The sequence below is a fragment of the Raphanus sativus genome, chromosome 2 (assembly GCF_000801105.2).
Source record: "Raphanus sativus cultivar WK10039 chromosome 2, ASM80110v3, whole genome shotgun sequence".
Lineage (NCBI taxonomy): Eukaryota > Viridiplantae > Streptophyta > Magnoliopsida > Brassicales > Brassicaceae > Raphanus > Raphanus sativus.
Genome location: NC_079512.1, coordinates 13,076,509 through 13,088,461, shown reverse-complemented (window position 1 = coordinate 13,088,461; position 11,953 = coordinate 13,076,509). Strand labels below are relative to the sequence as shown.

At 33.3% G+C, this 11,953-nt stretch overlaps 1 protein-coding gene across 3 annotated transcripts; it reads right to left on the bottom strand.

Moving 5' to 3' along the window:
- Nucleotides 1-2,129: 2,129 nt before the first annotated feature.
- Nucleotides 2,130-3,754, bottom strand: LOC108823966 (uncharacterized). 3 transcript variants are annotated; one of them, XM_018597286.2, is made up of 6 exons: nucleotides 3,460-3,742; nucleotides 3,167-3,332; nucleotides 2,900-3,087; nucleotides 2,688-2,814; nucleotides 2,521-2,651; nucleotides 2,130-2,435 (listed from the first exon to the last, which is right to left on the bottom strand). In XM_018597286.2, exons 1-6 carry the CDS (start codon nucleotides 3,676-3,678, stop codon nucleotides 2,292-2,294), a joined length of 975 nt encoding a protein of 324 aa, XP_018452788.2. In that variant the 5' UTR covers nucleotides 3,679-3,742; the 3' UTR covers nucleotides 2,130-2,291. The 3 variants fall into 3 exon arrangements, with proteins under 3 accessions (XP_018452788.2, XP_056855335.1, XP_056855328.1); XM_056999355.1 differs by having other exon boundaries at nucleotides 2,521-2,814; nucleotides 2,900-3,078; nucleotides 3,460-3,754; XM_056999348.1 differs by having other exon boundaries at nucleotides 2,521-2,814; nucleotides 3,460-3,748.
- Between the last annotated feature and the right edge of the window lie 8,199 nt (nucleotides 3,755-11,953).

Sequence of the window (11,953 nt, the reverse complement as noted above, 5' to 3'; positions counted from 1 at the left end):
ATTTATAATTAAAAATACGTGCAGAAGATTTTCAATATTTTAAAATATATATATGTGTTGAAATTGTCATTTAAATGACCACATATATGTTAATTTTAAATTTTTAACAAAAAATAAAAAGATCAAATTTAATAAATAAATTTGTTAACTATAAACAAACTACAGTATTATAAAATTGTTACAGCTACTCATAATATTGACACATATTATAAAATTATAGAAATAATTATTTTCTAAATCAATATGACACAAATTTAGTAAATATATACTCTTAAACTTATAATTTTACAAAAAATCAACTATTTTTTAAAATCAGTATTTAAAATTTTAAAATAAAGTTTACTTCCAAAATCAATATACAATTAATGAGTAGAAATTTTTACAATTACAGGTTTTTCCATTAAATATGTAAAATATGTATCAAATATAAACAGTTTTACAAATGCATTTATCATTTCTATTGAGATCTAACAAATAGGTTAATAATTTTGTCAACATAAAACAATTTCGCATCTTCAAAATATAGATGGAGATATTCTTATATATAATATTAAGAGGCCCATAAACAAATAAAATCGTATAAGTGATATATGCATATATATATATATATATATGATCAATTATCCTATATATTAAAAGGATTTAATATAAAAACATTTAATTAATAATCGTAATTAAATCAAAAGCTACATTTACCATTTAAACATTAAGTTTGCAGCATTTAATTCATAACCATAAATAATATTGTTACCATAATTCTAGATCTTCTATATTTTTTTTTAAATCCTAATTTATTCTACAAACAGTTTTTCCTTATAATATAAATTCATCGATTACATACTTCGTATAATTATGGGGATGCATTTTGTAATGGAGCTCTGTTCATTTTCTTTGTAGATTATTGGAGTTGTGTTCATGTGACAAGCTTTTTTATAGTATTATTCCTTTTGGACACTAAAATGATAAGAAATTCAATGAGCTGGCGAACACCATTTTAATGTTTAAGAAACTTCTCATACTCTTGGAGTTAAACAAGAAGACCTCAAATCAGTAAATTTTCTTTTTGTTGTAAAATACGAAAATTATTTTTTGAAACTAATCAACTTTACACTTTCAATGTACTTTTATTCAAGCTTAATTTTGATACTTATTTTTCTCTATAAATGTTCGATTTATGCAACATCAATGTTTGAGTTCGAAATTCAATTTTTCAAACTTTTACACATGAAGTTCTTATACATGTTACCAATAGAGTCTATATTATGTAGCCTTAAAAGATTTTAGAAAGCATTATCTTTTTTTTTTTTTTTTTTTAGAATCAAATGTAATTTTTTTCTCTACGGCTGGTAACAAAAGATTTATTGTTTTATTTAGGTATTAGTTAGGTAGTCATTGGTGTTAATTTGAATTCCGCCTATCATTTTTTATATAATTCGTTCCACTCTATTTTAATATATATCAAAATATAAATAAAAACTAAATTTAGTAAACACTATTGGAAAATATGGCTAAACCAAGATAAAATAAGACCAAAATATTATATGTAAATTTTGTACTAATCCAACATAAATTTTATTTAAAAGATATCCCAATATAAATTTTATTTAAAATTTTATATACTTAACATACTATAATAAATTTATTATATAAAATATTTTTCAACCGAAAAAATCTCGCGCTTTTAAAGCACGAATCAAAATCTAGTATTAATATAAAAAAGATGGACAATCAAACATATTTCTCGATGCAATAGAAGTCCAACCAAAGAGGTGAATACGATCCCAAACAACGAGAAATATGTAAAAAATAGATCAATTTTCACATATTCCTAATCCTAAATGGAATGTAACGATGTAAGGATCGCTGTGTAAACATAATATCTATTTAGATATGCTCGAACAACCTCTTCTCATAAAGAAAATGTATATAACCTTATTCTGGTCTTGTCCGGTATGGAATGAACTTCTAATCATGGAATCGACTCACTCTTCGGATTATAGATTATAAGTTCATAACCTTAGTCCATTCATATTTTGGGCTGAACCGATCTACTAATTCTTTGATTCCAGTTAGTAAGAGGGATTTTAAACTAAGAAATAGATTCTTGAAGCTAAAATGGGTGTCAAAAAGATGGAACGAGAACTTAGTTGCAAAACAATAAAACAAAAGTAAACAATAAAACCAGAACCGTTTCAATCAATCCATATTCATATTAAATTTGGTTTTATCATAACCAAAATTTACCTAGTAGAAAGAAGCAGTAGTAGGTAAGGAAGACAGAAGGAACAATGTTACGAGAGGATATGGGAACGAGATTCAGACTGAAGCGTTAACCTAACACCATCTTTAAAAGAAGTTGGGGAGATGTCAAGTGTCTGAATCAGTTTGGTTATGTCCATTGATATATCTGCTGGTGACACCACTCCTCGATCAACCTATAGTTAAAGAAAATAGTTCACAACCATTAACAAGTGACTGCTCTACAATATTCTGCAAAAAGCTGAGTGAAAACTTCATTACCGATGAAGCAGAAACATGTTTAATCAAGGAAAGATCATGTCCTCTGACTTGCGCAACCACTTCTGCCATTTGAACACGAGAGAGTCTGTCCGGTCCACCAGCATTCAAAACTAGCCGCATCTGTTTATCATCTGAAAGAAGGCATCTACCTGAGAGAAAGAATCTACCTGAGAGAACCCATCTGTCAATCAACATCAAGATGATGCTCACGAGATCCTTAACGTAAATGGGACAGCGATACTCATCATGGAAGAAATCTACTGTGTCTCCCTTCTGTAAGACACTATCCATCCACTAGAGAAAATGTCCAATTGAATATACTCAGAAATGATCTAACTTTGATAATGTGTTGCGTAAGTTGTGTCTGACTGAAAGGAACCTGAACAGGGAGATTCTTAGGGAGTGGTGATAGAGTGTGAGGACCAAAGATGATACTACTCCTCAATATAGCAAAGTTATGACATTTATCTCTGATGAGAAGCTCTGCTGCAACTTTTGATTTCCCGTAAACGTTTACAGCAAGAGTCTCGTCTTCTTCCTTGTAGAAAGACTTGACACCTTCATAAACTGATATTGAAATCCAATCAAATTAAAAAAAAAAAGAAACAATAATAAATCTCTCTCTCTCTGTATATGACTTGCTAACCTTGATCTGTAGAGAGATGAATCAACAAGGTTTTGTCTTTTGTCTGAAAAGATGATGACAACCAGTTAACAAGGGAAGAAGGGACGTTGATGGAGGTAGCGGAATCTGGATCTTGCTCACAAACTCGAGGAACAGAGAGAGCTGCACAATTCACAACCACGTCGGGCTGTAATATAATAATGAAAAGTGAAATGTCGGTTTCAGACCAGAGAGCCTCTCTAATCACTCAGATTCGTCAAACACAATTAAATCAATTTTTAGGAGAGAGAAAGCATAACAGAGGTAGAGAGAACCTGGCCGAAGTGGTGGGAGATGGAATTGAAACCAAGACCGGTTTTGAGATCGACATGAAAGGATGGGAAATGTGGGAAAGCGTCGAGCAAGAGGGGCGGAAGGGGACAAGAGTGATGAGTGAAAGCGACGTCGTAACGATCTCCGGGGAAAGCTTGAAGAAGATGCTGACCCAAGTAGCCCGTACCTCCCACAATCACCACTTTCGTCTTCTTCTCCATTGTTTTTCCCTTCTCCCACTACTCTCCCCCACCTATGATTGTTTCCTACTTCAATTTTTTTTTTTAACTTTCTTCACTGTTCAGTAAAACAAATTTTTGGCAAGTCAAAATCACTCCGTTTGATCAAGGAGTAAGAGCAATAATGGTTAAGCAGTTTCAAAGCAATGTATTAAAGTTGTATAATCGTTTCAGAAAATGGAAAAGAATGTCAAAAAGGAGATGATTGTTTTTTTTGGTTTTAGATTTTAGATTTTAATTTTTCGGTTTTACCTTAGATTTTAACTTTAGTCTTTTTGCTTTTTGCTTTTAAAAATAATAAAATAAAAATATTTTAATAATAATATGTTTATTTTGAAAAAATAAAAAATAAGATATTACTATCAAAACAGTCTCCAAACTTATTAAATAACATCAGTTTTATAAAACAACTTCAAACATAAAATAAAAGCTATCTTGAATCTCATTAAAATGCAGAAATTTGATCTCCAATAGATATTACTTATTAGTATACATGAGCGTTATTATGTTCTTCGTCTTAATCTGAAGCAAAGTTTTCAGTTGGTCAATTACTAGTTGCATAGTTTGAACTAAAAACATATCTCCAAAATTTGATAACCTAATAAAATTATGTTGTGCCAATATAACTGCAACAACTCTTCTTTGAACATGTATGTTATATCGTGGTTTCTCTATTAAAACCCGCAATTTTTCTTACAATACACCAAAATCTTTTCAATAGAAAATCGTAGCGAACAATGTCATTTGTTAAACATTTCTTTATAACTACTAGGCGGACTAGCTCCATCGTATTGGCTAGGAAGATATATATTCTTCTCTATATGGAGTAAGAAATCCAGGTCGAAAAAGATAACAAGAATCTTCCAAATAATACTTTCCAAAAATGCAGTAGAAAATTGATGAGGTCCCTCAATTGCTAGTGCTAGAATTTTTGCATCATGAGCTGATCATGAGCTAATATTTGTCATTTTACAATCGATATTAGGTGAGTTTTTTTATACTAATGTTCGTTCACTAAATAGTTTTAAGATTTCGCAACATTACAATTTTTATCGATTGTAAAATGATGAATACAAATGTTGGTCTCTTAAATGTGTCATCACTGTTAAAAAGTTAACGTATTACGATATATTTTAATTTTCTTAAAGACTTCATATGCATAAAAAGAAATTAAGTTTTGCGGCTGACACAAATCACCAAAACCAGATAGGCAACATCAATTTTAAAATGACGAAAGATTATTAGGTTTCCTGCTCTTGATTTGTTTACTGCTGACTCTCCATAAGTAATTTCATTTTCTATCTCTATAGTGTTTTCATTCTCTCTTCTATCTCATTGATATGAGTTTTGTTTCTTTTTTTAACTTTATCTATAAATTTGGTAAATTATATAATTGTCAATTTAAATAGATGGACATCTATAAAAATTAGTTCCACGCCAGATACATATCTAAAAATTAAATTTTGAAAAACAATCACCAGAAAACTATATTCACCAGTTCGGTCTAAAATTCATCTATTTCCACAACAACAAAACAATTACTTATTTTATTAACCTACGCTTTTGAGGTTTAGTTAATTAAGAATATACCAATAAAAATATATATAATAGTTTACCATTCTAATATATGTAAACTATTGTATAAACTAAGAACTGTTTGATTTATTAAATGATACACTTGAAAACTTATAATAAGTAGTTCAAATTTCTCAGTCTTACAATTATAATAGCTAGATAGGATATTAAGGAGAAACAAATATTAGACGAATGATCAAATCTCTCATTCTTCGAACAAACTCAAAAGGAGATCATTGGAATATTGTTATTATATTTCATTTAAAGCTTTTTAGGAATAAAAATCAAGACTAAATTATTTAATCTGATTAAAATCAAATATAGATATATATATACACTTCTTTCGATCAAATAACATATTAAAAACCAGTTATTTAAAAAATAATTTGTATACATGAAAGTATATACATTAGAGTAAGCACATAAATTAAAACCAATACATTTTGTTTATTTACAATCATGTTTTTGGTAAATAAACAAAAAAATCATTTTATTTACTTTATATGATATATAATTAAACTTTTAGTGATATTGACATAGATATACATAGATATGGTGCGCATTACTCCAGTCTACAAAACTGCTCAATTAATCACAGTAATTGTGGAACTCAGGAATTCGGAGCAGTTCTACTGTACCTGTGTTTATGCTAGCAGTCAAGTGGAGGAGAGGAAAGCACTTTGGGAAGATCTAATCCATCATCATAATTCCCCTAGTTTTAAGAACAGGGCTTGGATGATAATGGGTGATTTCAATGAAATATTGGAAGGTGATGAAAGCTCAACTTATGCAAACACGGGGAGGGTTCCTATAGGAATGAAGGATTTCCAAAGCGTGGTGCTTCATTGTCATCTTATATGATATGGCTTATCAAGGGCCTCAGTATACATGGTGCAACAAGAGAGAGGAAGGAATAATATGTAAGAAGTTGGATAGGGTTTTTCTGAATGAAGAAGCTATTATCAGATTCAGCAATGCATACTCAGTTTTCGCGCCAGGGGGATGTTCTGATCACATGAGGTGCAAGATACAACTGTTAGCTCCTCTGAAAAAATTAAAAGGCCTTTTAAAAATGTTAATGCCATGGGTAGTATACCATCGTTTCTACCTATGGTAAAAACATATTGGGACTCGACAAAATTTGTTTCATTCTACATCTGCGATGTACAGATTCTCAAAGAAGTTGAAGGAGCTGAAACCGCTAATTAGAGAGATGGGGAGGGAGAAGTTGGGTAATCTAACGAAAAAAGCTAAGGTAGCTTATGATGTTCTATGTGAGAAGCAAAAATCAACATTAGTGAGGCCGAGTGATGAATCTATACAAGAAGAAGCTGAGGCGTATGGAAAATGGCTGCATGTTGCAAGCTTAGAAGAAGATCATTTGAAGCAGAAAGCCAAGTTGCACTGGCTTGAAGTTGGAGACCAAAATAATAAGACCTTTTACCGAGTAATTTCTGCAAGGAAAGCCCAAAATATGATTCGGGAAATCAGATGTCAAGATGGCAAGGTAGTTAAAACCCATGGAGAGGTTAAGAAGGAGGCAGAAAGTTTTTTCTCAGAGTTTCTGAACCGGAAACCTACCAGCTATCAAGGAGCTTCTATGGAGGATTTGCATAAATTTCGCTGCACAAATGAAGATTTTCGTTTACTTGAAGCAGAAGTAACTGAAGAAGAAGTTCGTAAGGTTCTCTTTGCGATGCCGAATAATAAATCTCCAGGGCCTGATGGGTTCCCTGCAGAATTCTTCAAGTCTACATGGTCAGTTTTAGGCAAAGACTTTACAGTTTCAGTGCAATCAGTCTTCAAGTATGGATTTCTTCCCAAAGGAGTTAATTCTACAATCCTTGCATTAATCCCTAAGAAGCTTGATTCTCTTGAGATGAAAGATTGTCGCCCCATTGCGTGCTGCAATGTTCTTTATAAGGTGGTGTCTAAAATCTTGGCAAACCGATTGAATCAACTCCTCCCTCGTGTCATACAAGAGAATCAATCAGCATTTGTGCAAGGGAGACTGCTCATGGAAAATGTCCTGCTAGCATCTAAACTTGTTAAAAATTATCACAAGTCAACAGTCAGTCCAAGAAGTGTGATGAAGATCGATATTTCGAAAGCTTTCGACCCGGTGCAGTGGTCTTTTGTATTGGACAGTTTGAGTGCTCTTGGGTTTCCAGAAAAATTCATCCACTGGATAAAGTTATGCATAACAAGTCCCTCGTTCTCGGTGCAAGTGAATGGAGATCTAGCGGGTTACTTCCAAAGTTCAAGGGGCCTTCGTTTGAACCTTACCTGTTCGTAGTGTGTATGAATGTTCTCTCCCTGAAGCTTGATAAAGCGATGACGGAGAGGAAGTTCAAGGTGCACCCGGGTTGTCAAAATCTCTCCCTCACCCATTTCTGTTTTGCCAACGACCTTATGGTCTTTGTTGAAGGCTCTAAGGATTCAGTTAGGGGTGCTATTGCTGTGTTTGATGAGTTTGAAGGATGGTCTGGTTTGAGCATAAGCGTGGAGAAATCAACTATCTACATGGCAGGGGTATCAGCTGAGGAGAAGAAAAGTATTCTTGAGAACTTCAAATTTGCAGTAGGAGAACTTCCTGTGCGATATTTGGGTCTCCCACTAATGACACAGGCGATGAGGATGCACGATTATCACCCTCTGTTGAAACACATAAGAGGTAAGATAAACTCTTGGACTTGTCGGTTCCTGTCTTATGATGGTAGATTGCAACTCATCGTCTCAGTTCTTATCAGTATTGTCAATTTCTGGATATATGTGTTTCGCATTCCTCGTAGCTGTATTAGAGAGGTTGAGAAAATCTGTTCGGCTTTCTTATGGACTGGTCCAGTTCTTAAATCCACAAACGCAAAGGTGGCTTGGAAGGAGATATGTACTATCAAACGTGAAGGTGGACTAGGGATTCGGGATTTGAGAGTAGTAAACAAGGTGTATGGCCTCAAGTTGATATGGAGAATGCTTTCTGGAAACTCTTTATGGGGTAAATGGATTCAAGATAACTTACTGAAAGGAAAGAATTTCTGGGAAGTGAAGTTAAATCCGGAAATGGGGTCGTGGATGTGGCGAAAGATGTTGAAGCTGAGAGGAGTTGCAAAGCTATTTTATATGAAGGAGCTGGGTAATGGTAGACACATTTCCTTTTGGTATGATCACTGGTCTGGGAGAGGAGTTCTATTTGATCTGCTGGGTGACAGAGGAGTCATAGATTTGGGAGTGGTGAAAAATGCAACAGTGGAAGATGCTGTGAAGTGTAATCGCAGAAGAAGAAGGCATCGGGTAAGTATCCTTAACGATATAGAGGAAGAGTTGAGGAGTATTCAAAATAACCTTAACTCTGACGCAGAGGATATGGGTATATGGAAAGGCAAGAAGGGTTATAAAAGGAAGTTCTCTACTCAGGAAACATGGAAGCAGTTGAGAATAATTAATCCTACTTGTTCCTGGTCGAGTGGGATATGGTTTCCTCAAGTTACACCGGAATTTGCGTTCATGGCATGGTTATCTTCTCGAGATAGATTGTCGACAATGGACAGGGTAGCAAAATGGAGCTGTGGTATTGATAGCACCTGTGTTCTTTGTAAAACTGCGCAGGATACGAGGGAATCATCTGTTTTTGAGTGTGTATACACAGCTCAAATACGGGAGTTTATAATGGAGGTATATTGGGAAGCTCATATACAAATAGATGGACGGAGATCATGGATATTATCACAGATAAAACGAGGGAGAAGAAGAGTTTGTTTTGCATAAGATACTCGCTACAGTCCTTTATGCAGTGTGGAGAGAGCTTAATAAGGTTAGACATGGAGATAAGTTACTGTCTTTGGAAGTTGTTAAAAGAATGATTGAGAAGGGCATAAGAAACAAGATCAGTGTGATGAGGCTGAAGGGAAGTAAAAGGGATAGAGGAGCTGATACAATATTGGTTTACTACTAGATTGTAAAGAGTAGTTTTGATGTTTAATTTCTAAATCAAAACAGTAAGCATTCCTACATGTATTAAGGCTTTTTTGATGAATAATATTGGTTCTACTTGGGTCCCTAATGAAGACTCATTAGGGACCCAAGTAGAACCAATAGTTCTTGGTTCCAATAGTTCTTTGTAAATTAGGGACCCAAGTAGAACCAATAGTTCTTGCAGCATACTATTCATCAAAAATAGTATGCATACTATTTGTGTAAGCATACTATTTTTGTAATCGTCCCTTAATACATGTAAGCATACTATTGGTTCTACTTGGGTCCCTAATGAGTCTTCACTATTTACAAAATTATAAAAATGATCTATTTTTTTCCATTTCATAATCACTAAAAAGATCTGACAAAGCCTTCTTTCTACATTTATATTTTAATGCAAAAAATTAGTAAAAAAAAGGGATAAACTACAGAATATCATGGAAAGAGGTGGTGATTAAATCAGTGGTTACTGCTCTACCAAACTATGTCAAGTGTTGCTATCGAATTCCAAAGGCAGTTATCTCAAAACTGACAAATGCGACCGCATAAGTTTGGTGGAGTTCAAGGGGAAATGTAAGAGGTATGCACTGGAAACCATGAGACATACTCTGTTTTAAGAAAAAAGAAAGAGGATTGGGGTTCAAGGATCTTCCAAACTTCAACACGTCTATTTTAGGAAAACAATTTTGGCATTTGATCGAGAATCCTAACTATTTATTCTCTAGAGTTTCAAAGGACAATCTTCACCTCTGGAATCGATTATTTCATACTCTGTCATGCGGATGGTGTAGTATTGTATCTGGTAGATCGCTGATTAGCAAATGACTAATCAAAAGGGTGAGATTATGATCATCCATATCAGTATGGAATAATAATTGGCTCACAACTACTCACCTGAGACCAGCAACCAGTAATCAAGAAAATCTCTACCCAAATGTCACTGTGGATTCTCTCATCAATTCAACATCACGCACATGGAATTCTCAGGTAATTCAGTCATTGGTGGACCCGGAGGATGCAAAGATCATAGAAAGTATACCATTGAGTAATCATCGGATGCTTGACCACGATGAATGGCATTTCACTACTAATAGAAAATATACGGTAAAATCAGGATATCAGGTGAAACGGATATACCCAGACATAGAGGCGTCAAAATGGGTAAACCAACTCAAACCAAACTATGCCCAAATGGTTTTGAGCTTACATGCGTCATGGATTAACCCAATCCATTAGTTAAATGGATTGGATAAATCCATAACTCATTTAAGTTAATGAGTTAATGGTTTACCCATTAAAAATAATATTATAGTTTGAATGTATATCAAGTAAAAGGATATTATTTTTGACTGAAAATAAAAATATTGCTTAGACATTAATAAAACATGGATTTATGGTCTTGATGGAAAATATAAATTTTCTATTTGGCGGAATTTTTTTTTTTTTTGGTTTTAATGGAATAAACTACTCCCTCCGTTTCTAAAAGATTCATGTTTTGGAAAAATATTTTGTTTCAAAAAGATGTATATTTTATGTTTTCTATGAGAAAATTTCAAACTTTAAGAAAATTAATTGGTTTTATTAGATTACTATTGGCTAAAAGCGGTTGAAAATTTAAAATTACAGAAAATGATATATTTATTATAGTGATTTAATGCATTTTCTTAATTTATGTGAAAACACTAAGAAGTCTATCTTTTAAAAACGAAGGGAGTATATTTTACCGTTTAGACAATAAAATACAATTTTGGTAGGAAAATAAAATTTTACTGTTTTGGCGGGAAATCTCGACTAACAATTTTGACGAGAAATCTCAATTTTTCGGTTTTGGCGAGAAAGCTCGATTTTACGGTTTTGGCGAGAAAGATCGATTTTACGGTTTTGGTGGGAAATTCGACTTTGCATTTTTGGCGGGAAGATTAGACTTTCCGTTTTTGGCGGGACAACTCAACTTTCTGTTTTGGCGGGAAAACTCGATTTTGCGATTTTGGCGGGAAAACTCAATTTTCGGTTTTGGCAGGAAATCTCGATTTTGCGTTTTGGCGGGAAAACTCGATTTTTCGATTTTGACGGGAAACTCGATTTTGCGTTTTGACGGAAAACTCGATTTTCCGATTTTGACGGAAAACTCGATTATTCGATTTTGGCGGAAAACTCAAATTTCCGGTTTTGGCAAAAAAACTTGATTTTCCGGTTTGGTTGGAAAACTCAATTTTCTGGTTTTGGCTGAGAAACTCGATTTTTCAGTTTTGGCGGAGAAACTCGATTTTTCAGTTTTGGTAGGGAAACTCGATTTTTCGGTTTTGGTAGGAAACTCGATTTTCGGTTTTGATGGAAAAACTCGATGTTCCAGTTTTAGCGGGGAAACTCGATTTCCGGTTTTGGTGGAAAACTCAATTTTTCGGTTTTAGCGGGAAAACTCGATTTTGGGGTTTGTGCGGAAATTGTTTTTGAAAAAGGTTAAAGTTTATTGATTTGAGTTTATGTTGGTTACAATTTCTTATTGGTTCGGTTATAGATTTTTTGTTTGGGTTACATTTAATTTATTAAAATTTATTTATATACATGTGAAAAAAATTGATGTTCCAAAATTGGTTAAAAAATTTGTTTTGGTTATTTTTGTGTATATATTTAATTTGAGTTTATGTTTGTTAGAAATTTTTATTGGTTTGGTTATGGATAACTCATTACCCACTACAATCCAAACCAT